This window comes from Dryas octopetala, chromosome 6 (assembly GCF_963921425.1).
Source record: "Dryas octopetala chromosome 6, drDryOcto1.1, whole genome shotgun sequence".
In the NCBI taxonomy this organism is placed as follows: Eukaryota; Viridiplantae; Streptophyta; class Magnoliopsida; order Rosales; family Rosaceae; genus Dryas; species Dryas octopetala.
In genome coordinates this window covers 5852207-5877009 of record NC_141371.1, presented here as the reverse complement: position 1 = coordinate 5877009, position 24803 = coordinate 5852207, and the positions used below count along the sequence as shown (strand labels likewise).

At 37.1% G+C, this 24803-nt stretch overlaps 5 protein-coding genes across 6 annotated transcripts; 2 read left to right on the top strand and 3 right to left on the bottom strand.

Moving 5' to 3' along the window:
- Positions 1-4377: 4377 nt before the first annotated feature.
- LOC147281629 (ATP-dependent zinc metalloprotease FTSH 10, mitochondrial-like) lies at positions 4378-9238 on the bottom strand. Of its 2 annotated transcripts, XM_086246841.1 has the most exons (8): positions 9001-9238; positions 8673-8910; positions 8480-8557; positions 8238-8380; positions 7131-7607; positions 6244-7011; positions 5777-6004; positions 4378-5109 (listed from the first exon to the last, which is right to left on the bottom strand). In XM_086246841.1, exons 1-8 carry the CDS (start codon positions 9058-9060, stop codon positions 4630-4632), a joined length of 2472 nt encoding a protein of 823 aa, XP_086102967.1. In that variant the 5' UTR covers positions 9061-9238; the 3' UTR covers positions 4378-4629. The 2 variants fall into 2 exon arrangements, with proteins under 2 accessions (XP_086102967.1, XP_086102968.1); XM_086246842.1 differs by lacking the exons at positions 8238-8380; positions 8480-8557; positions 9001-9238 and having other exon boundaries at positions 8673-8906.
- An 881-nt stretch (positions 9239-10119) lies between these two features.
- On the bottom strand, positions 10120-12275 carry WRKY49 (WRKY DNA-binding protein 49). The gene is made up of 3 exons (XM_086246608.1): positions 12013-12275; positions 11639-11785; positions 10120-10597 (listed from the first exon to the last, which is right to left on the bottom strand). The coding sequence occupies exons 1-3, from the start codon at positions 12273-12275 to the stop codon at positions 10120-10122; spliced, it is 888 nt and encodes a 295-aa protein (XP_086102734.1).
- A 4585-nt stretch (positions 12276-16860) lies between these two features.
- LOC147281627 (cyclin-dependent kinase inhibitor) lies at positions 16861-17474 on the top strand. Its single transcript, XM_086249103.1, has one exon. It carries the CDS (start codon positions 16925-16927, stop codon positions 17114-17116), a length of 192 nt encoding a protein of 63 aa, XP_086105229.1. The 5' UTR covers positions 16861-16924; the 3' UTR covers positions 17117-17474.
- A 2345-nt stretch (positions 17475-19819) lies between these two features.
- Positions 19820-22199, top strand: LOC147281626 (laccase-17-like). The gene is made up of 6 exons (XM_086245971.1): positions 19820-19939; positions 20050-20201; positions 20289-20533; positions 20644-20772; positions 20907-21890; positions 21982-22199. The coding sequence occupies exons 1-6, from the start codon at positions 19820-19822 to the stop codon at positions 22110-22112; spliced, it is 1761 nt and encodes a 586-aa protein (XP_086102097.1). The 3' UTR covers positions 22113-22199.
- A 152-nt stretch (positions 22200-22351) lies between these two features.
- On the bottom strand, positions 22352-24454 carry FHL (far-red-elongated hypocotyl1-like protein). Its single transcript, XM_086245972.1, has 3 exons — positions 24260-24454; positions 22743-23338; positions 22352-22564 (listed from the first exon to the last, which is right to left on the bottom strand). Exons 1-3 carry the CDS (start codon positions 24295-24297, stop codon positions 22488-22490), a joined length of 711 nt encoding a protein of 236 aa, XP_086102098.1. The 5' UTR covers positions 24298-24454; the 3' UTR covers positions 22352-22487.
- Between the last annotated feature and the right edge of the window lie 349 nt (positions 24455-24803).

The window sequence follows — 24803 nt, the reverse complement described above, 5'->3', positions numbered from 1 at the left end:
TGGTGCCCAAAGATTACAGAATAGGGAAAAGTACAACTACAAGAGAATTAAGTAGATGAAAAAAGGTCGAAATGGAAAATGGGTATACCCTTGTATAGTCATTCTTTCCCATTCACCATACCCTTAAAATATAGGGCAGATAGCTACATATAATTTGAAAACAAAACAATATTTGCAGTGGTGGCGGCTACCACTACTAGATGGGTCTGAAGAAAGAACCATTTCTGACTCTTCCCCCTCAATTATTTCAACTACCTGGGCTGGCCGTGACCATGACCCTCGTATTGTTCTTATTATTACTGCTAATTAACAATTTAATATACTATGATTTAGTTAACTAATTAATTAATTATAATAGTATTATTCTTCAGACTCCTAGCCTCAAGTTGGTGAGGTTGAGAATATTTAATTAAAATCATGATCTGGCAGTCAATATTTTACTGTTACATTGGTTTTAATTTATGCAGTGGAGGAGTTGTTGGGAATATTTGAAATTTGGTGCATAAAAGTCAACACGGTTCACGGACTGGGTCTTTTTGTTCCTCAACATGCTTTGGTTTCACTTCAGAATTGCAAATGGAATTGAATTCTCTACTATTTATTTTTAATGTTATTTTATATTTGTATCTAAAACAAAGTAGTTTGGAGTCTCAAAATTATATCATGTAATATGTCATATGTATTATTAATAACGGATTATAATAATTGATATAATCAATAAACTTCATAATGTAATATGTGATCGATCTAAAAATGTACTCCCTAAAAAAAAGGTCTATGTACTAGACGAGTACAAATCCAATAATGGTAGCATCCCCAAAATATCTGGTGAGGCTCTTCTTTTGGCTTTATACAGGATGTGCAAGTTTTGTACTGCAAGACCAATAGAGAAAGCTTCTCAAAGTGGTTCATTGGTTTTTAAAGTAAAAAGTAGTTTAATATTGATTTAACAAGAGAATTTGACATTTAACAGATTTGAGTAGTAGATACTATATACATGGGGCTGAAGCTTTTACCATATATATATATATTTGGCCAATTAATGACAATTCCAATCTGGATTGAGTGTGTTTAATGTCGTATTTTGTCGTTGAATAATTGCTAGCTAGCTAAGCCTTCTTGTCTGATTTGAATGCCTGCATAAGATCATGAGAGGAGCCAGACGTAGACATATGCGTACCTGGTCTAAATACCATACAGAGGCGTAAATCTTATATGTGAGAGGTGCCCCACTCATTGAAGACCCTCTCCCATACAGAGTACTAATTAACACTCTTTCACCTGCAGTCTCATCTTTGAAGAGACAAACTATATTATATTATTATTAGTATAGGGGAATCTTCATCGTTCAAGAAATAAATAAGGTGAAATTTTTCTTGAAATTTGATGCAGCACGCATAGCACATGATTATTGACTTTAGAGTAATAGGTGCAAATCTAGCCATTAGTTGGTGTCTGACTTTTGCATACCATACCTTTTTTGGAATGGAAACGACGAAATCGCGTTTAAAGTTGTTCTGCAGTTTTTTGGCTTTTTAATTGTCTTTTATTATTTTTAATATTTATTTTTGTTGTTAAATATACCATTTATGGCTTAAGGCTGTATGGTATTTAGACGTTTTGGTGAGATATAATAGAGGTTATTTTAATCTGATTAATAAAAAATTGAAGTTTCTTTGGAAACCTTTCTATCAACTTGGAATCCGTTTGGATCAACAAGGTTATAGGCCCCTTGTTCTTGGTATTCTTAATCTAGAGAAGAATCAACAAGTCTAAAGTTTGTGTGTGTGTGTGTTGTGATTCATCACCAGTGCTGTGTCAAAATTAGAATTCTGTTATCATGTCAAATAATTATTGAACTTAAAAAATTTAAACGGCCGGTGAGATAATAAACGAATAACTTGTAGATATGATTTGGTCTTCATATCTTATATGGTCTTTCTAAGTAGAGATCCAAAAACGAAAACAAGCTCAAACATGTGATTTGCATTGTAATGAAGACCATATAAGATATACATCCCAAGGTTGATTGAGTTTGGTGGAGGATTGATTCTTAGATCCCAAAAATTATTTAGCTATTGGTACATTTTGTACTTTGTCCGAAGGCTTAATTAATATATTTAGCAAGAAAGTTGGTCACGTACGTTTACCCAGGCCAATATGAAAAACTTTTTCCTTGATTAAACAAGGATTTTTTTAGTCCACCAATTATTATTGAAGTACTCAACTTTGATTGTTGGGTTGGTAGATGATCATGCATATAATATAACAAGTGTTGGGCAACTGCTAGCATGCCATGCATGATGTTTTGCCCGCCGCAAACCCATACGATGTGCTCCCACAAGAAATGACTAATTCTAAGCATCTCAACCATTCAATTTTAATTTTCTAAACCACACCATGTACCATTATTCACCAGATATATGTGTTTTATATATAGAATTTCTTATGAATTAGGTCTTCAATAAGAATATGTAATTTTTCAATGCCATTAAATAGAATGAGTAATACTAAATGGATCATATTGTTTTACTATGTTTTATAGTAATTGTGTGTCAATTTATAGTTGATGATATCAATTAATGATGTCATGTTATTAATTGGTTAATTTGGATTGTTAAGAGTTTTCGAAGTTAACTCAAGTGTTGAAGGTGAGTGGAGTAATAAGTTAAGATTATGATAGGTTTAGTGTTCGATTTTCTCTAATATAATAAAAAAAAATTATTAAAAGATTGAATGAATAAAATGTAACTCAAATTATGTTATATTTTTCAAGTTTTATATTAGACATGAATGGTTAAGATGCATAAATTAGACGCATCTCATCATTGTATCTTTGAATCGTCTATAATTCAAGAATTTATTGAAAATCCACTCTAGGCACTAGAGTTATACTATTTATATTTTAAATCTTTAAAAAGTGGAGCAATTACTAGCTGCTAGCCCCACAAATTATTGGTGATGAATTATCGATCTCATGAGCCTTGTTTGCTTTCCAACAAGGAGGCCATTAGTGTTTGGATTTTGACAAGACCTTCTTTAGTTCTTTATGCTCAAAAGCGAAGTTGTTTGTCCCATTATGATTTTCTAGGTAGCCGTTCAACGGCCTACAATCTTCAATCTAAAAGCCCTACAAAACTAAAGTTCTATAACCACAGCTATCATGCATATGTAGGTATATGGAGTTCCATCCAACTCATGAGTCATGAGTGGGGTGGCTTTCACAAATGCAGATCCCCAAGTCCCCAGCGGTCACGTTCTTGAACTAGCTTGATTGAAAAAGAAGAGATTCGTAGCTATAGCCTATAGCTAGCTAGCTTGGCTCATTGATTTTATATATTTACTGAGGAGGTCAAATGCTTCTTACTGTGATTGCAGTACTTCATCTTTTCAGTGTCCTATGATGTGTATGTTTGTTGTTACAAGATCAAAATCATGAGTTCATCTGTATGTAGACACATAGAGTGTATACACTCGTCAATTACGTGTGAATCTTTACTCGGAGTGAAGAGTAGTTTAATCCTAGAGAGAGACATGTTTGGGGACATTACAGCATGCCACATATTTGTTTAATTATTTACCATCAAACTTCTTTTACTCTGAAAGGTCCAAAGTAAAATGCAAACAGCTGTATGAGGCAAACATTGTGATGTGATCACAATCTACATGTAAAGTAGTTCCCAAGCCATTTTAAAAGAGGATATATCTTTCGTACGTCCACTTCCCACTAAATAAAGGAGAAAGCAACAAACTCCGATAGTCAGAATCATCACTGACTCACTTACTATTAGATGCTTGAAAAAGACTGACCCTTCATTCCAAGGAGAAAACAAAACAAAAAGACAAAAGCCACTACCGTCCATCAATCCTCCTCCATCAAACACTGACCCCCCTATCACTCATTTCTTCCAAGTTCTAAGCCCATCATGTCTTGAGCCCCAAGTATCAAGTAGTCCCAATTCCTAAGCCCTATGTCTCAAGCCATGGACCTTGAGCCATAAGCCACGAATCTCAGCCCGAGAATTCTAAGCTACAAACTCAGAGGCCCAAGGTTTGAAGTCAAGGTTTATAGCTCCGAGCTCATGACTTATGGCTCAAGGTTTGATAGGACCGATACCCCAAGCAATCACGAACCATGAAAGGGAATCGGGGTCTAAGGCTTGAGTTCAAACTTATGGATTTGATTTGCAGAAATCAAAGTTGGGTTTAGGATTCAATGTTCAGGCACTCAAGGTCCAATGTCCAAGGCTACTCAAAGCTTAAGTTTCAGAATTCAAGGTTTGGGTTGATCCTTTGGGGCTCAGAGGCCTAGATCTGAAAGTTAAGGCCTTAAGATTAGGATTTAATGTTTCTGACTTTCCTCAAACAATTCCACTCGAAACATTAAAAATAACTTCTTATTCTTCTTCTGATTTTGGATTGTATTTACAATATTTCCAAAACCGCGTTTTTTTTGGATTTATTGTATCCCTTATTTCCAAAAACAAGAAACTGTAAGTAGATCAAGAACCAAATGACACCTAGTATGTTCTTTGCATATACAACACTGTTCTATTACAATCAATTCGCACAGAGGAGGCATCCTTTCAACAGAATACCATTTTATATAAACATAATCCCCTGAAATCACTATGCAGGGACAACATCTGGTTGAATGGGTGGTGACCGACCATCCTCCACATTCTTACCCTCAGTGGTCTCTTTAGCCTCTTTATCTTCTTCTTGGAACCCTTGCTTGAATCTATCATAATTTGTGGTCTCGTTTGACTTAAATGGGCGCTCTCCCAATACTCGAATCAAGTCATCTTGGTGAAGGACTTCCTTTTCCAGCAACAGCTCTGCTATCTGTCCTACATGCTCTTTGTGCTCCTCTATCAGCTGAACAGTGCGCACATATGCTTTAGCCACCCATTCTCTAACTTCAGTGTCAATTATTGCACCAGTCTTGCTACTGTAGGGCTTGGTCATCTCAAATGCATCATCCCTTTGAGGAAAAGAAAGAAGACCCACCTTGTCACTGAATCCATACACTGCAACTTGGGCATATGTCATTTTGGTCACTTTCTCCAAGTCATTCTGTGCTCCAGTTGAAATCTTTCCCAACAAAACCTACTCAAGAGTAAAAGGGCAGTATGTTCATTAATGACTTGATTAGAAGTCAGTTGATAAAACCTCAGAAGTTACAAGGATATCTTCTGTGTTAAATTAGAATGAGTTGTCATCATAGCAATTCCATGACTTCAACTTTCTAGATACAGGGACCTCGTCATGCTAAACCACCCACAAGTTTTTGTCACTAGTAAATAACAAACTAAGATGTCTGATCACAGATACAGACACACACACACACACCCTGGTAAACACACAGAACTAGCGAAAGTAAGTGACGATCATGAGAATGTGAACACCTTTCTATGTAAGTTTCAAAAGGAAATGAAGTTCAAGAAGAGAGAAGCTTTCACCCCTCTGTTTTAAGAGCTACAAAAGACCCCTTAATGTCTTTTTGTAAACTTCAACCTTTGAGTCTACAGCGTCATGCATGATCATTTTATGAATAGTAAATTAATTGTGAACAGAATGAAACAAAACTTCGTCTGCAGTCACAAACTATTCAGACATTGCAACAGAAATGGGCATATTAGTTATGATTCAGCATTCATGTGAAAGATGTCATGAACAAGATGGCATTTTCAGAATTTTAAACTTCATATTTCAGTTTCATTTGTCATACTTCAATGAGTGATATACCAGGCTAAGAAAGAGACAGTAACTTCACCTGCTCAGCAGCTCGCCCACCAAGGGTCATGCAGGTCATATCAAAAAGCTGCTCTTTGGTCATAAGAAGATTTTCATTAGGAACATACTGAGCAAATCCCAGTGCTGCAGTACCACGTGGAACAATAGTTACTTTAAGCAAGGGTTCTGCATGTTCCAAGAACCAACCAGCAACAGCATGACCAGATTCGTGGTAAGCAACAGTCCGTCTTTCCTGCTTGCTTACTACCTGGAAAAAAAAAAAAAAAACTGTAAGATTTAAATATATTGGTAAAAGAATATAGAAAGTCTCTGATGTCCAAATAGTTGTTTACAACACTATTTTAGGTTGTTCAGGTACAACCTAAGAATTATTGATGCCAAAGATATTATCTCACTTTTGCATGTCTATACAAAACCTTCTAATACTCAGCTATTAATCTTTGAATCATAAAGGAGTCAAACAACTATGCAGGCTGCAACAGTTACCTTGTTCTTCTTTTCTAGACCACCTATCACCCTGTCTATAGCTGCCTCAAAATGTTCCATTGTGATCTTTGCGCTCTCATTCCTTGCAGCAATCAAGGCAGCTTCATTACAGATATTTGCTATGTCTGCTCCAGCAAATCCAGGAGTTAGAGCAGCAAGCCTCTCTGAGTAAAATGATGGTTCCCGATCCAGCTTGAGCTTGTTCAGATATATTTGAAAAATCTGGTTACGGCCTTTGATGTCTGGTTTATCAATAGTAATTTGTCGGTCAAACCGACCAGGCCTCAAGAGAGCTTTATCCAGAATGTCAGGCCTATTGGTGCCAGCAAGTACAACAACTCCAGCAGTGGTTCCAAATCCGTCCATTTCTACAAGCAACTGATTGAGGGTACTTTCACGCTCGTCATGACTACCTGAAAAGCCTCCACGCCCTCTTGCCCGGCCAATTGCATCAATCTCATCAATAAATATTATACTGGGTGCGCATTGTCTTGCCTCTTGAAACAAGCTTCGAACCCTTGATGACCCAACACCAACAAACATTTCCATAAAATCCGAACCAGATATTGATAGAAAAGGCACCCCAGATTCACCTGCAGTTGCCTTAGCAAGGAGTGTCTTTCCTGTGCCAGGAGGACCAACAAGAAGGGCACCTTTTGGAATTTTTGCTCCCAACTCCTCATATTTCTTAGGGATCTTGAGAAAGTGCACAAACTCCATTATTTCTTGCTTAGCCTCATCACAGCCAGCTACATCTTTAAAAAAAACCTGAATCGTAAGTTAACATTAGTGCAGTAGTTGTTAATAACTCAGTTTAAGTTTCACTTTAATACTCAGACAAAAAATATGATGAAGGCAAACACAAGTGATACAAATGCATACTTAACCTTGTTTTTGGCATTCTTATCCACTTTCGTGATCGGTGCTTTCCCTATATTGAATATTCCTCGGCCACCTTTTCCACCCGAACCACCAATGCCAGGCATTTTTCGCCCCATTAACCAAAGGGCTCCCAAAAGCATCACTGTTGGCCCATACCTTATCAACTCTTGGTACCAATTGACTTGGGATACATAAATTACAGGAACATAATCATGACGGTCAAACCCTAAAGCTTCTTGGGCTTCCTCCAATTTTTCCTCGAAAGATTCTACACTCCCAATGTTAAAATAAAATTTATACTGGCTTTTCTTTCCTCCTGAAGGAGAACCATCAAGAGGACCCTTGACAGCATCATCATTACTCTGATCTATAGTGTGTGGGGAGCTCCTCACATACACTTTTGCAACTGATTTGTTTGAAACTTCAATGTGATCCACCAGCCCAGGTTCAAGTAGAGTGTTTTTAAATTCTTGAAAACTTATCTGAGAAAAATATCAATCAGCTTAAACAGAAATAATTGAAGAAAAAAAATGGGAAAAATAAAGCAGACGACATGAAGTTTGAGAAAATTAGATATAATTTCTCCATAGTTGCAGGGGAAAATGCAAAAGCACAAGTACTAAGGTCAAAAATGTTTCAAACTTCAACAAATTATAGCAGTTTATCGGAGTACATAACAGCAGTGAAATGGCTAGGTTACCACCATTGTTCGGCACATGACCTACAAGATGTTAGTTCCAGTGAGTTTAAGAAATGCCATATCCATAACACTTGTGCTTTGGTTCCTCCTTTGGGGTGAATTTGACAGAATAACAATAATCTAAAATGCACCGAAGCTTGCATTCCATATGTATCATTCTAAGTCCCCAACACAGAAATCCACAACAGTCATATTAAGGTGAACATAATGCAGCAACATTTCATTAGCACCAACAAGAAGGATGTATGCAGATGCCAACAAATCAAGTGTTATCTAGCATAAGAAAATAGACTGTTATACACAAACAGTGTGACCTTAACTGACCTATCCATCTATTCAACACTAATAAACTAATTTAAGAACCAAACATAAAAAACACCAGCAAACAAATTTCTGTAAGAGTAGTTATAACCTGCTTCGCTTGATGAGGATTAAACAACAATGATGTTAAAACAAAGCTAAAGAACATTGAAGGAGCGATTAACATGCGTTGAATCGGAATTGAAAATTTTCCCTGGGTATTACTATTCCCCTGACCACCTGCACTTGATCCCTCTGAAGAAAAGCTGAAACTAATGAGCATAGTAAAATGATGTTGCACTTACCCACAACACATTAATGAGAAAAAAATAAAAAGATTAATATGTGACACACCTTTTGTCTTTGACCGGGATTTCTGTTCATTCCCTTTAGGAATTTCCTTCTTATTTCTCGGATAATAATTCTCATAATCTAAACCAATAACCCATATTGTAAAATACAAACATAAAATACATTATGCTAAGCATCAAATGTATACAACCAAACAAAAACAAGTTTTTCTTTTAATGGGCAGAGAGCTTCTTACTTTTCTTATCGGGCCTTTGGCTGGAGAAGAAGCGACGCATTCTAGGGTTTGCAAGAAGAGATTTCCAATTCGACAAGTAGGCATTCGAAACGAGCTGCATCCCAGCTCCATTATAAGTTAAATATCCCCTCAGAAACCGTAACCCGCCATCAACGCCTGAAATGCACGCATTGCCGAGTGGCGTCGACGACGGCGAAAACGGTTCAGTCCTTCCGTTGAATGTACCCGATTTTACGTTCTACACAGCAACATATCAGCTTTCATTAGCCGATAAAAAAGAATAAATTTAGAGAAAAATATTTAAATATGAGTTTAATTTTGTTTTCACTCTTTGGAATGTGGAACGAGCCGAGTGAGAGAGAGAGCGTCCGGTGCTTGAGAAAATCATGGTGTGGAGGCTTGAAAACTGGCAGAGGCGGGTGCTTCTGAAACCCTAGAGAGAACTTGCGGGTCCGTTTGGTTGCCGAGAAAATTTCAGCTGCGAAAGTTTTAAAGGGCATGGAATGGAGAGAAAGAGAAATAGCGCCAGAAAGGTTTACCGGGATCGGGATTGTTTGGGACTGGGAGAACAGAGACGGGGAAAGGAAATGTTTTCATGTCCAGAATCAGAAACCGCCTCTTTATTATGAAATTACGTATTCACCCTTGCTTTCGGGGCATAGGAAATGTGGCTAGAAAAGGTTAGTTTTGTCAGTATGTAAGGTTTCTTCAAGTTTGGGACCTGAAGAGGGTTCCAATATGGCAATATGTACGGTTGGTTTGGTCATCTCACTCAGTCACTCCCATGTTAATAGAATTATATAATTTTTTTTTTTGTTGGATAGAAATAGAATTATATCATTTAAACCTATAAATACATATCGGTGAAAAAAAATACAATTGAAGACATCAATGAAATAGCCCGTAAATTTCTTGAATCTCCTAATTACCTCTACTTTTTTATGGCCTTAGCATTTTTTTCCATTTCTGATTTTTCACGAGTTTTACCAATACAATAAAATTATAATTGTAAAGTGTGTAATGTTTCACAATCACTATTGCAAAGAATGTGCATTAACGAGATATAAAAATGTAACATTACAATAGCCAAATCAAATCTCAAAATTTTAGATCCTAATTAATGTGACAATACTTTATTTTTCTTGACAATTTTGCCTTGGAGGACCATATACCTCTTTCCCTTATGCATAGTATAACACAAAATCAACTTAACATGTCAAATGTCCCTATAGTATAACACAAAATTAACTTAATTCCTTATATAATTACCTTGTAGTCTGAAATATTCTTTCTTGCTTCCTCATATTGACTATAAATTAATAAATTCTACATTGGATTTTAACATACATGCATATCATTATTGCACCATATTGTATATAGTTCACATATATAGAAAGTCCTAGGATTATTGGGCTCTAGACAACTAAATATATGGACTCATCCAATGCTATATATGATTTAGCCCAACATCAAAATACCAAGTGGGCCAAGACAGAGAAGAAGGAGAGGTTGGAGGTGATCGATAGGAAGAGCATGAAGAATTTGAAGAAGCACTTGATGGGTTTCTTATCATAAATGGCACCACATCTTGAAGCAACCCTTGTGAGCCACGCTCTTCTTCAACAAATTCTTGATGGTAGTCCGTAAATGTGTTGGGCTGTGGTTCAGGGTCCAGGTCCGGGGTCACACTTCGTGGGCTTTCTTGGGTTTCTTGTTCTTGGTCTTGGGCTTCAGTCTGCGAGGTTTTCTTCTTAGGCTTTTTTGTTGGTGGACTGGTGTTCTGGGCCTGGCTCAGCTGGAAAAATGGGTATGCAAAGTGCAAGTGCAGCCCTTCATAGGTGATGACGAGTGTATCTGGGTCCTCACTGGCCCTCTCCACTTGCTTCTTTGCACTGCACCTTGGGTTTGTGCACCTGTAATAGCTCCTTTTTTGTTTTACAAAAAAACCCATAGAAGAAAAAGGCTTGGTAAGAAAATGTACAGCAAAAAAACAAAAAAGGAAATCAATTTGAGATATACTTGAAATTGCATGATTGTATATTTGTATATCATTATGCATTTGGGTTTGGACAATTTCTAGACAAGGTGGTGGGGTGGCTTTAGGCTTGTAGCAATGTGTCAACCTTGTTTAATGTCTTGTCAGAGTTGATACTGTTGCCTAGTCCTAGGCTTGGACCCCATTTAGGCTAAGTTTTATTTCTTTTTTTCTTTTTTTTGGTTGTACAACATCTAAAGTTACTTGCATGGGCATATTTAAGTATAAATGTATAATATATGTGGTTGAAGTATAAATGTATAATATATGTGGTTGAAGTGATGAATAGGGTAGTTGGGGTCATGTTGCACTAATTAGTATAGAGTATTGTTGTGAAGTCTTGCTTAATTAGTATTAAAGTCGTCTAAGTCATGCGGATTCCTACTAAGACATATAACATAATGAAGTGGTTTAGGATCATCCTAAGCTTTTAATGCAAAGTTGAATGGTTTAGGTCCCTAATAAACAAATGATGTGACTATTATTAACTCTCTCTCTCTCTCTTTCTTTTTTTTTTTTTTTTTTCCACTTTTCACTTAGAATGACTAGAGTTATAATTTACAATACACATTTTTACAATAACTTATATTTTTTTTTTTTCTATTAACTAAAAGATATCGCTATTTACACTTCTCTTAAAACTTTTTACACAAGTCTATACAAATAAAATAATTAGACGAGGCATATACATCTTCTTTTCAAATTAATTAACTCATTTTGAATATTTGTGAGAAGATGAAGTATAACACCGTCTCACACTAAAAACTTTTGCTCTATGAAAATTTAAAAAATTAAAATAAATAATTTTGCCCAAAAAAGGCAAAAGAGGATAAGATGGGAGTGCCCGTAGTGATTATGAAATATGCTATATTTCATTTTCTTATTGCATATAGAAGGAGAAGAAGAAGAAGGAGCTAAGTAAAATGGTTACCTAGGATTTGGGCTGTTCTTAATGGATTTTTGGCCGTACTTCCTCCATTTATACCCATCATCAGCCATTGTTCCATTGCCACAGCTTTTGATCTTCAGAGTATACTTGTGCTCAACCTTACTCAAACCCCTTTCCAATATTGAAAGTCTGTAACAAAATAACATAATGCATGCATTTATATCAAAATACAAAACCCAATTAAATTTTTGAAAATTCTTTGGTGTATGTGCATATCACATACACATACATTCTTAATCCTTAAATTTGACAAGTTCACACTTTTCTATATTATAAATTTGTACGTGAACCATTTTATCTGTTTGTATATCATAGTATTCGTATAATAGATGTACTCCCAAATTCCAAGTACAAACCTGGCTTGTGAAAGTTCTTGGGGTTGGACAGTTCCAGTAGTGACTGACAAAGCATTCTCAAAGTCATGGATTGTTGGGCCAGAATAGACATGGGGTATGAGCCGATTCATAGCCTCCTTATTGGAAAGGCTCATCAATTGCGATTCCACTGCAGCCTCCTCTGGTAGCACAAAGAATGGAGACTCATTGTCTAGAAGCTCTCTCACAAGCTCTTCTTCTTCCGACCCATCTGACCAATTAGTAGCAGCCATTGCTTCCTCCATTGTAAACTTGGTCATGCATTAGAAGAAGAAGCTTAGCTGTTAAATAAGAGAAGAAAAGGCAGAGATGAAATGGATTGATATATAAGAAGAGAGAAAGACTCTGATATGATGAAGAAATAAATTAAGAAGACAAAAAGTGGAGCAGATGAAGAGGAAGTTGTCACGTCTACGTGTTTGCCTCTTGACTTTAAAAGTAAGAGGGTGTGTGTGTGCGGGAATTTTGTATGGATTCTACTTTGACTTAACTAGGATTTCTATTCTTGTCAAACACAGTAACATATATATTTGGTAAACTCAACACTGGCCACCACCTCATTATTTTGATGGGGCATAGTCTTTTTCCTTGTGCATATATGCCAAAGTAATTTAATTGCCCACAAGAGGATCAAGTTAAACAAACAATTTTCTTTGTTTTTTTTTTTTTCTTTCTCATAATTTTACACAAGCAAGAGTCACTGGGTCATTTCCTTTCTTTGTTGCTTTGTTCATGCATTAATTCTCTGTGTTTTCATATAGGGTGTACCTTTGTCTAGTTATATATTGTGTTTTGATGGGATAGAGGCATTATGTTTAAGGTGGACCAAAGCTACCTGACCCATGACCCTTTGTTTCAACCAAAGCAAGAGTCAACCACTAAAGAATCAATAAAAATATACCCTTTTCAATATTGTTTTGGAAGAGTTGTTCTCTCTCTTCGAATAAACAAAGAGTTGATATCTTCATTATCACTCCATTCTCAGTTGTTTAAGGATGCATAATTGGCTAGCTGGATAGTTAACTTTTAAACTAGGAATAGATTAACTTTGATGAATTGAAAAGAAAAAGTATTCAATTAAGGGATCAAGTTATAGAACCCAACTTTCTCTAGCTCTCTTAATGATCAGGTTGGATATATATCATGGGTTCCACTCCATGGATGTGAGAGATTATAATTTGAAAAACAGTAGAAAAAAAAAAGTTTAAATTAAACTTATAACATCAAAAGTGATGTACATTTGATCAATTAAATTAAACCATAATTTTATTACTATTGCATGCTGTTGTTTTAAGTGTTAAACCACATGCTGTTTGCGTGTGTAGAGATTAAAAATTCTTTTGCAGCTGATATATTGGTCATAAAGTTCTTTTCTTGCTTCATTGGTATAAATATGAAATCAATAGATATAAATGAGTACTGATAATATTAGGTACCATACTTTGAAACATCATGTTTGAATTTACACTTGGGTCATTTTCAACATTACAAACAATCGAATATATGCTAATTATAGCACAGATAATATAAACATTAAAGCACCTATACTCCAATACTCGATCATAAGAGCTCTCAAGCTAAGTATTGGAAAATGCCAGGAAACCAAACCAAAGTAGTTCCTAGAAGAGTAGCTTGAGCTTGAAGAACCATTATATTAAAGTATTAAACACACTCTAGAAGGCATGATTTCCAAATCTCTACGTTTCATTATTTGGATTTTAGAGAGGTACATTTTTGTAGTCGGTGGACTGGTGGTGCAAATTTTGGTCAGTGCCTATGTCTAATTACAACTCACTGGCCCACAGATATACAATTGCCTCCATCTTTCTTAGAAGATGAAACCAAATTAACTCTTGTAACTAAATATCCATCCACATATATTCGTTCATTATGAGATTATACATATATATATTATGTGTTTCAGTGTGAGACTGTAAATCTAACCTACACATTCGGATTGAGAATTTAAATGGAACAAGTTATAACCACGTACATTGACAATTTGTCACGAGTCCTTGTTATGAAAGAAACGACATGTCGCATAAGAAATGGACAAGATAAAAACAATTTGAAAAATCTAGGGTGGTATGGTATGTATTATTGAACCACCATCGTATTTACAAGTTTATCTTGAGCACAAGGGGATCATCCGATTCCGAGTGGTTGCTTCAAAGTGAGGGCAGGTTTGGAAGTATGTGGCTTTGACTTTGTGAATCCTAGAAAAGGGTCTATAGCGGGAGCACGTGGCCCCACCACGTAAAAACAAACGGGGGGTTGACTGTCAGAAACGGGCGAGCGAGAGGCGTCGTTTAGCGAGGAGAGAGGAGGTGGGGAGGTTAAATGAGTTAAGACCAGAAAACCAAATCTCGGCTGGACGTGCTCTCAAAAGTCAACCCTTTTGGGGCGTGGGGCCGGCGAGTGGAGACACGTGTGAGAGCGGGGGTCCCACTGGTGTGGAACTTCACGAGTGGAGCTGTCGACGTCGTGGATCGGAGCCCTGGATCCGAAAAATGACGGTGCAACAACCAAAGATGCATGAAAGTGGTTTGGGGCCTTGGGGGTAGGACAAAAAAGAGAAGGAGGGGTGGGTCCCAAAGAAACTGGGTCTGCTCTCTGCGGGAAGGGCACATGTCCTAATCGTCCTTGGCAAATGGGTGTGTTTCCCGAGTAGTCAAAAACAATATTCTTTCTTCAGCTGCATGCGGTGGTTACAGTTGGCAAACCGTATGGGTCGGGCTAGTCCAATATTATAATGAGTCTGGTTTGACCCGTTTTTAAAAAGAGTAGGGACGTAGGGTTACCGCCTTATTCTCTCTCTGTTTTTCTTTTTTGTCCTAAATGGCCCATAGGTGATAGGTTCATACAAGAAGGTAAGAACAACTTTTTTTTCTCAAGAATGTCTCAACTGGATAAATTCACTTATTTTACCCAATTCTTCGGCCTTTTGCATGATTCAAATAAAATGTATTTTGAAAAAGTGACAATCAAGTGTTGTCATTGTATTTTGGGTTAGTATACCTTTTATTTTATATTTATAGAATTTAATTTGTCGACAGTCAACCAATCTTTTGGTTCATGGGGACATAAGGAAGATGTGTGGACCTAGTAGATTTTAGGTTAAAATCTCATTTATTAAATTGTGGAATAAAATGGCCCCACCAACTGTGCATTTTGTATTTCTCATTAAAAAAAAAAAAAAACAGTGCATTTCGTAGAGCCAAATGGGCTTGACTCAATAGCCCAACTATTGCCACGAAGATTTCGAAGTCTTTGGACTTGACTTGGGCCTAGTCTAGTTAAGATGGAATTGATTTAGCTTGACTTATTCAACTCGTAGATCTAAAAAAGCCCAAGATCGATGCGGCCATCACCATCTCTTTCCTAGGCCTGGACCAGCCTAGTCCAAACTTTTAAAAGTTCTAAAAAGGAGGAGAGAGAGAGAGAGAGAGAGAGAGAGAGAGAGAGAGAGAATAGGAGGATCAGCTATTCAATTTGAATGGCAGCTTGCCAGCTTCATAGTAATAATATTTGGCATCACACTAGAGATAATATACAAGGGGTGTTATTATGATAAAAAATTTCATGAGACGGTTCTATATATTTAATGTGTCTACCTCTTTCATTAATTTATATTTATCTTTCTCATTATGTGACTTGGATGTATAAGACTATCTCATGAAAGTTTTTGTTATGTACCTATTTATAATCCTAAGTTCATAACCCAAAAATTTAAGAGCAAATTTCATTTTGCATTTCTGAAGTTTGGTCAAATTGTCAAGTTGCTTCCTCAGGTTTCAATTTTGGCAATTTAAAACCTAAGATTTGAAATTAAAGACAATATGGTCCCCTAGTAAGTCCAACTTAATAGTTAGATGTTAAATATTGCTTATGTGACACATGTGGGACCCATATAGTTAATTGTTGATGGTTGCTTCAAATAAATTCAATTGTTGACTTATTAATAGAAGATTTAGTATCTCCGGCCATTAAGTATACAACAAAGCAGCACTACCATCACAACCCAGGAAGCCAACAAAATCAACCACATGATCTTTTGCCTTTTCTGTGCTCTTGCAAGATAAATGTTTTTGAAATTGCCTTTATGATGATTGCAGACATTAATTGTGGGTTCCACATATAACACATAAGTATTTAACCTAATAGTCAGATTTACTAAGGGGCTACATTGTCTTTGATTTTAAACTTTGAGTTTTAAATTGCTAAAATTAAAACCTGAGTGAGCAACTTGACAATATAAGCAAACCACGAGAGTGCAAAGTGAAATTGGTTCAAAATTTAATGCCCACACCTAATTCTTAAACAATATACCCTCATTGGGCCTTGTGGTACTCCAAGATTCCAAGCCCATCCTTTCGTTTAATCTATTTTAATGAAAGGTGGGCTCATGAACCTAAAAGCACTAAATAACTCCTACTCATCTTAAACGTGATATGGCCCATTAGCCGTATAAGCAACGGCCTAGACATTCCATCTGAACCACACACTCGATCTCCACCGTAGATCCAACCTCACTACCCACCGCTTTAAACTTGGCCCAACGAAACGTTGGAAAGCCATTTTCAAACGAATAAATTTCCCGCTACATTTCACTGACTCGAAAGTTGGCGCCGCCCCAACTTGAAAAAAGATAAAATATACAAACACGTGGAAGAACACGTAGATCTAAACACCCATTAAAAATCGGACACGTCGTCCCTCCCCCTCATGTTTAGCTGTCACGCACCCAACCACACACGATCACGCACCCACATACCAATTTTATAAGGTTGTAAAAAAACGTTTATAAAAACCGCGCTTCTCTTGTTGTACTGTGGAATCCTTGTGTGATCAACGGAGTTGTTGTCGGCTTCATCGAACGGTTGAGATTTGAGAAATGGAGGGTGGGGATTGTACGACGCCGAAGCGGCGGGAGTGTCGGATACCGGAGGCGCTTCGGTGTCCGCCGCCACCGAGGAAGAAAGCGGTTGGGGAAAAGAAGCGGGACCCACCGAAGAACGGGTACTTCCAGCCGCCGGACCTTGATGCTCTGTTTGCTCTGCCTCCGAGAACTCAAGCTTGTGCGTAGCACTTTTCGTTGAATTTGTCGTACACGGTGATTTGTTCGTTTGTTTTCTTCGGTACATATATAATGTTCTTCTTTTCTTTCTTTTTTTTTTTTTAATAATTTTTATTTTTATTTTGATCCTCTGTGAGGGATTGTGATTTTCCAAGTTTTTGTTATGAAGAAAAGATGGAAAATAGTGATTGCATACCACAAAGGCAGAAGCAAAAGTTGTGGGTCATATGTTATTTCACATTTTCACCTCAAGTGAATGTTGGATTACTCGATGTATTATTTGTTTCGATTTAGTCAAATATTACAAATTCAAGACATATGAATTCATGAATGTAATAAATTTGATTTCATGTTATAATTCATTTCCTTTTTTCTCATACACTTTCAGATATGAATTCAATTTTAATAATTATTTTATAATACATGACTAAAATAAAAATTAAGTGAAAATAAGCTAAGACAGAATTTCAATGCTTAAAAAATGAGCTAAAAAATACACTCCCGTTCTATTAAAATATCAATTATCTTTTTTAAAAAAATGTTTTGTTGTGATATATTATATGAGATGTTTTGTAAATGCCCAAATACATTAGGAAAAAAAAAAAAATACATACATGCTTTGTAGAGAATGGAAAGAAGTGCGTTGCCAATTGGCCATTAGAGAATGACAATTTCGGCTTAAGCAGATAGATGGATGAGGATCTTGCGTGGGACGGGCATCTCTTGGAGTAGGTTAAAGAGATTTTATTAGCTTTTTCTATAATTCATTATGTGTTTGTTGTAATATGGTTGCTCGCAATTTAGCTAGATTTGCATTACATTGTGATTCCCGAATTGTATAGGAGAATAAGGCTCCTCCTTGGTTGGAGCATCATCTCCTCTCAGACTTTTTTTTTTTTTTTGGCCACTCATCTCCTCTCAGACTTGTAATCCCTTTGCTTGCTTCAATAAAAATTTCGGTTATAAAAAAAAAAAAAAAAAAAAAAAAAAAAAAAGAGAATGACAAGTAGTAGTAGATGAAAAAGATGATGCAAACCTTTCCAATCACATTATGAAAATTTCTTTACAAGTGAACATGAAGCAAAATGCAACCCAATAAAAAGCTTCATCTGAATTTGGTACCAATGTGATGTGATCATTGCATTTGCATGTAGATGAAGGAGAGGCCTTGTGGCAGTCAACAAATACTGGGTCCTAGCGAGCGTCCTAGGCTGTTTGGCATATTACCCAATGAGTTTGATGCACTTCCTTCCCAAGCAATTGCTGCGCTTGATCTCGTTTGATGTTTTTTGACCAAACACATCATAAAGACATAAAGTGTTGACCACAATCATCACATCATTCAGGAAATTATAATTCTCTGCCTTTTCTTAATTACTAGGATTTCCAGATTACACAAACACTAACATATCGTTTACTCAAAAAGAAAAAAAGAAAAAAAGAAAAAAACACAAACACATATTAGTCAGTTTGACACGTGGCATGGATCAGATGGCCCATCCCTTTCCCCGAACCACTTGGTATTGTAGGACAGCTTGGTAGCTTCACCAACATGACCAACGGATGTCTTGGAGAGGACGTGGATGATTTGAATCGACTCATATGGTGAAAAATCTAATTATTTTATTTCTTAGTTTTCAAGATAGAATAGTTGGAGTCAGGCCCACGAGGAGGCCCAAATAAGGACTGCAAATAAAGGGAAATAGGAACTACCTTGAGCATACGTAAAAGGTAAAAGACGAATACTACTTAGTTTTCTACCACCACCTAAATTCTTGATTGTGGACTAGAAGTAACTTCTATGATTGATGATATATGCATGCCCCACCTACGAGATTGGAATTCATGGTTATTGTAGTTGTTGGGTTTGTATGGTTGATACAAGTCATGATTGCAGATAAAATTTGATCTTACATCGAAAATATGATTCAATAATTTATAGTATATAAAGTGAATACAAAACTAAGTTTTTTATAGATAAAACCGTAAACCTAGATGGGTTCATCTCGTGACCTCACCTTGTGTTAGACTATGAGTGATTATGTTAGTCGGGAACAATCAAATTTAGTAGTGAGCTAATGCTATCAAGTATAATTTGCTTTCTAACTTTCTATAGATGTTGTGTGGGGACTTCACAGTTTTCACACACTACTGGTTTAATTGTAAATCAATGCTCTTGCTAATTAAAACAATCTTAATTAAGCTGCACACACTACTGGTTTAATTGTAAATGCTCTCAAAGTAAGGAAAAATTAAATAAGAAGCCATTCCTAAAATGGGAAATCTACAAATTTAAGGTCGGTAACAATTCTACGCTAGCTAGTAAACCATGAATTAAGTGACTTGTTAACTACATAATCAGGCCAATTTGGCATTTCTTGACCAGAAGGGCTATTGGGGTAATCAAGATTAATGCAGATGAAACAGGTAGAATCTTACTTAATAGACACTCTAAAATTCAGCTCGACCAACAGCAAAGCTGAACACACAAGGAGAGACCATCTCAATCTCAACAGCAAACATGAAGTACGTACTCCCATGAAAATTCTGTTTCTAAAACAATATAATATTACAATCAACCCCCTATATTAAGGTATCTTCACTAGCTCTCTCTGCACATTGCACTCTCATAGTCTCATTGTTCAGAGTCTAGCCCCCAAAATATTGTCTCCCTCAGAGAGAAACACAGAGAGAGAGAGAGAGAGAGCATTAATGGGTTCCCTCCATTTTCCTTGTTCTACTTCAATGGCAGCTTTGCTGTTTGGTTTTTGTGTTGCAGTAGCACTGATGCCAGAGTTTGCTGCAGGCATAACAAGACACTACACTTTCAATGTACATTTATTCATCACTTTGAGCCTCAACAATTTGACTTTGATGCTATATGTATATGTATATATATGTATATGTATATGTAATTCCTAAATTTTGCTACTGATTTATAGATTAAGTACCATAATGTAACGAGGTTGTGCAACACAAGGAGCATTATAAGTGTGAATGGAAAATTCCCAGGGCCTAGATTGGTGGCAAGGGAAGGTGACCAAGTCCTCGTTAAAGTGGTCAATCATGTCTCAAACAATGTTACAATTCACTGGTATGAATCTATATCTATATAATTAGCATATGCATGCATGCATACATAGTGAAAGGAATTGAACAACTATGTTTGTTTGATTTGTAGGCATGGGGTTAAACAACTTAGAAGTGGATGGGCAGACGGTCCATCTTACATTACACAGTGTCCCATACAGACAGGTCAGGTATACACATACAACTTCACCATCACAGGGCAGAGAGGAACTCTGCTATGGCATGCTCACATCTCATGGTTGAGATCCACCCTTTATGGACCCATCATCATTCTCCCAAAGCGCAATGATTCTTACCCATTTGACAAACCCTACAAGGAGGTCCCCATTATTCTTGGTATGTAGCATAGCAGCTATAGCTAGCTAGAGTTTGGACAATTTGGACCATGTTGAATATTTTGACATTGTGTAAAACAAGTTTTTCTTTGCATGGATTTGGGTGTACAGGAGAGTGGTTTAACGTAGACCCTGAGGCTGTGATTCGCCAGGCTCTTCAGACTGGAGGAGGACCCAATGTCTCAGATGCATACACCATTAATGGTCTTCCAGGCCCATTATACAACTGTTCTTCTAAAGGTACAAATTTAAGAAGAATTCACATAATCAATTATTCTGATTGAAATTGACAGTCAAATTAACTACGTAATATAGCAAAGTAATGTTTTCTGAACCATGCAACATTCTAATGCATTCTCATGTGGGTTTTGCAGATGTATTCAAGCTGAAGGTGAAACCAGGCAAGACATACCTCCTCCGCCTAATCAACGCTGCACTCAACGACGAGCTCTTCTTCAGCATAGCCAATCACAGCCTAACCGTGGTGGAAGCGGATGCTGTCTACGTCAAACCTTTCGACACTGACACCCTTTTCATCACCCCAGGCCAAACCACAAACATCCTCCTCAAAACCAAGCCCAATTTCCCCAACGCCACCTTCCTCATTGCGGCAAGGCCTTACTTCACCGGGGCTGGCACCCTCGACAACACCACCACCGTTGGATTCCTCGAATACGAGCACCCATCAAGCACTCCCCACTCTTCCATCAAAAGTCTTCCCCTCTTCAAACCAAGCCTTCCACCCATCAACGCCACCAAGTTTGTCAACGTCACCCAATTTGTTCAAAACTTGGCCCAAAAATTCCGTAGCTTGGGCAACAAGCAATTCCCAGCCAATGTTCCACAGACTGTGGACAAGAGGTTCTTCTTCACCGTAGGACTTGGGACGAGCCCATGTCCCCAAAACTCCACGTGTCAAGGACCCAATGGCCTGAAATTTGCAGCTTCGGTTAACAATGTCTCTTTTGCCCTGCCATCAACAGCAATGCTTCAAGCACACTTTTTTGGACAGTCCAATGGGGTTTACACCACTGATTTTCCCACCAAGCCACTTGCGCCGTTTAATTTCACCGGGACGCCGCCAAATAACACCAATGTGAGCAATGTCACAAGAGCAGTGGTGCTGCCATTCAACACTAGTGTGGAGTTGGTGATGCAGGACACAAGCATTCTTGGTGTTGAGAGCCACCCTCTCCATCTACATGGGTTCAATTTCTTCGTTGTTGGACAAGGTTTTGGAAACTATGATCCCAATAAGGACCCTGCTGGATTTAATCTGGTGGACCCTGTTGAGAGGAACACCATAGGTGTTCCATCTGGCGGTTGGGTTGCCATTCGATTCTTCGCAGATAACCCAGGTATGTAATTCACAGTCTAATAAGATAATATGTCAAATTAAATTACCACTATCCTTAACCAACTGGTTTTATTTGATATGCTGTTTCTCAGGAGTGTGGTTTATGCACTGCCACTTGGATATCCATACAAGCTGGGGTCTAAGGATGGCGTGGATCGTTTCGGATGGGCCACAACCCAATCAGAAGTTGCTACCACCACCGTCTGATCTTCCAAAGTGTTGACTTTGACTGACCATATATGCGTCCGGATTTCCCTTCTTTTTTCCTCTTTTTGAGTGATCTTGTATTGATTTTTCCCATTTAACTTTAAAACTATGTTGACATGATCGAGTCATCAAAAGAATATATAACTAGGGATTTTCTCAGAAGCATCAATGTGAAGTTTTCCCTACCAATAAAATAATGTAGAGATAACACTGCCATAATGGTGTTGTTATTTGCAAAAGTTTTCGGGAAACGAGAATAACGCTCCCCTTTTTTTCGGATTAACCAGAATATATAAAAAGCTAGTCAAAATATTACTTGGTTACATGATTCACGTACAACAGATACATTAAAAACTGTACACATTTGCTGCTCACATCCAAGCAATGACTGCTACATCATAAGCATTGAAAAATACTGCTCGAATTCTTGATCAATGGTTGGCTTCCGGCTGCTTGCTGATTGAGCCTCTGCAAACACAAGAATGAAAATGCCACGCCAGTCAGTAAATGATAAAACAAAGATTCTACATGTAATTTTTTTGTCAGAGATTCTACATGTAATTAGATATATATTACATAGCAATGATGCAATGATACTTGATCCTGAAATCCTAAAACAGAAACTTCCATACAAAACCTCAATTACCTTGATTTACACTCCATCTTCCAGATGAAAGTACATAAGTATTTGGGTTCAAACTATTGGAGTAGAGAATATCTTCAACTTCCTTATCTGTACATTGCTCAATGAAGTCATCTCCACATTCTGAGCAAATGTAATCTACCTGGTTTCCAAATTTGTGAAATGCTTGTATTCCACCATCAGGATGGGTAGAAGCCGCTTTCACCACTGTTATACTTTCCAAACTGTTGCTGGTATCTTTTAAACTATTTCCAATGCAATCGACAGATGAAGTGGAAGGCCTATCGTAAGGGTATGTCTTTGCATAAGCAGGTTCAAGTTTAGCCTCGGAATAAACTGACATTACAGAATCAGAATCTCCAGTAAAACTATTGCTATCTTTTGCTGATTCAAGTTCAGACCCATCGTCCAGGGCTAGTCCCTTCACTTTTCCCTTGATTATGTGTGTCTGCTTCTTCTGTACTTCAGGATTTTCATCAAACATGGAGATAGGTAGATCAGAAGGAAAGTTCTGTTCCCAGCATTTATATTTTGATATAGGCAAGCCCAATTGCTCAGCCTGAAATTTTCTTTTCCTGATTGTCTTTAGAATATGGGATCTGCACGTATAAGTAAGTAACAGGATAACTAAGGACTGCAATTACCAATAATTTAGGCAAACAAGAATTACCAACTACTTCAGGTTCGCTAGCCTTTTGACAAACTATTGAGTCCCATTAAGTCCCAACTCCCATCTAAGTATAAGCCTAAGCTAAGACAAAATGAAGTGGAATATAATCAAATCACCAAGTATTAAGCATATGAAACTGATCAAGAAGTAAGAGCTTATTTCACAAGGAAGCCATAAAGATCAAGAACAAGAGCACAGCTTGGATAAATAAGTGACCAATAAATATATTACAACACAAAATATTAAACCCAAATTCAAAGTCATAGAACTGAAGGGCACAAAAGTAATCACTTCAGTAAATAAATAACAGTGAGAACAGAAATCCTTAGGCCACAACTTACCAAGCAGTCAAGTAAAATGACAGTGTCTGATGACAACTTTCCCAGTGGTAACAACCACTCATGATTGAAATTCAATTTTGTATTTGAGTCAGTGACCAACTGAGGCCAGGGATATAATTTGATTCTTTGAGCTCCAATTGAGTTGTGCGTGTTTATACTTAATTTGTTTTTGGGTTGGTATAATTTGGTTTTTTCAAGAATCAAGTGAGAGAAATAGTACTAGGATGTCTGGATCCAGTAAACAGATCCAATTTAACTCTACTTTATAACCGCCCCCTTTAAATCCAAATAACTAATTACTTCTATTTGGGGCAACCTATTTTGCATTAAATTCAATCCAAGATGAAAATAATACGCTCCAAATTTGGCTACTTGCAGATGAAACCCAAAAATAATTACTCAATTAAACGCACTGGGATCAATTCAGCTACTTCATTAAATCAAACAAAGGGCGATAATCTTTATAATGATTGAAAAGGAACAGAAAATAGAAACCCAGATATTAAAACCTGTCAATTTCAGATGGGCGTTCCTGGTAATCCTCCATCTCGACCCACAGAGAGAGAAGCTCAGCTCGACGAGTTTTACAGAGAACTCAACTCAGTCAACTCAGTGAATCCAAAACAAAAAAATGATATCGAGTGCTCTGACACTGATGATTTGCCATACTATATAGTACATACGAGAAACATATCTCTCCTCCTTTTGGTTTGCAATACAAACTTGACACAGTTTAAAAATGGCGCGTGAAATTAACGTGAGAAGAGAAGATCTGACAAGATCTGTACCGCTTGATTAAGGCGCGTTTTAAAGATTGCTCGGACGTCGCGTGGTTAATGACTTAAAGCGGATTCAGATAGGGCCATTTCGACTCCACGTGGTTTGGCGCGAAGTTCCTTGCTTTGAAGCCCCACTTTTATCAACATGGACCACCCCATTATTTAATTTCCAAAAACGCCCCGTTATTTATCCACAATAATACAAAGCCCCTTATATATTTTGTGTTTTCTCAGAGATATTGTCACTTGACTCACTTCATTTTCCTCATGTGCA

Bases quoted from the DNA above. Each gene is read 5' to 3' on its own strand.
- LOC147281629 (XM_086246841.1), bottom strand. From the start codon at position 9,060: ATGATTTTCTCAAGCACCGGACGCTCTCTCTCTCACTCGGCTCGTTCC. The intron at 8,381-8,479 runs GTGTGTCACATA...GCTTTTCTTCAG, and splicing joins ATCCCGGTCAAAGACAAAAG to AGGGATCAAGTGCAGGTGGT. The intron at 5,110-5,776 runs GTGAAGTTACTG...ACTCTTGAGTAG, and splicing joins GTGGGCGAGCTGCTGAGCAG to GTTTTGTTGGGAAAGATTTC.
- WRKY49 (XM_086246608.1), bottom strand. From the start codon at position 12,275: ATGGAGGAAGCAATGGCTGCTACTAATTGGTCAGATGGGTCGGAAGAA. The intron at 11,786-12,012 runs GTTTGTACTTGG...ATTTTGTTACAG, and splicing joins CAAGAACTTTCACAAGCCAG to ACTTTCAATATTGGAAAGGG. The intron at 10,598-11,638 runs GTAACCATTTTA...AAAACAAAAAAG, and splicing joins AAGAACAGCCCAAATCCTAG to GAGCTATTACAGGTGCACAA.
- LOC147281627 (XM_086249103.1), top strand. From the start codon at position 16,925: ATGGAGGGTGGGGATTGTACGACGCCGAAGCGGCGGGAGTGTCGGATA.
- LOC147281626 (XM_086245971.1), top strand. From the start codon at position 19,820: ATGGGTTCCCTCCATTTTCCTTGTTCTACTTCAATGGCAGCTTTGCTG. The intron at 20,202-20,288 runs GTATGAATCTAT...TTTGATTTGTAG, and splicing joins AACAATGTTACAATTCACTG to GCATGGGGTTAAACAACTTA. The intron at 20,773-20,906 runs GTACAAATTTAA...TGGGTTTTGCAG, and splicing joins ATACAACTGTTCTTCTAAAG to ATGTATTCAAGCTGAAGGTG.
- FHL (XM_086245972.1), bottom strand. From the start codon at position 24,297: ATGGAGGATTACCAGGAACGCCCATCTGAAATTGACAG. The intron at 23,339-24,259 runs GTTTTAATATCT...TTATACGTGCAG, and splicing joins CGCCCATCTGAAATTGACAG to ATCCCATATTCTAAAGACAA. The intron at 22,565-22,742 runs GTAATTGAGGTT...TTGTGTTTGCAG, and splicing joins AAGATGGAGTGTAAATCAAG to AGGCTCAATCAGCAAGCAGC.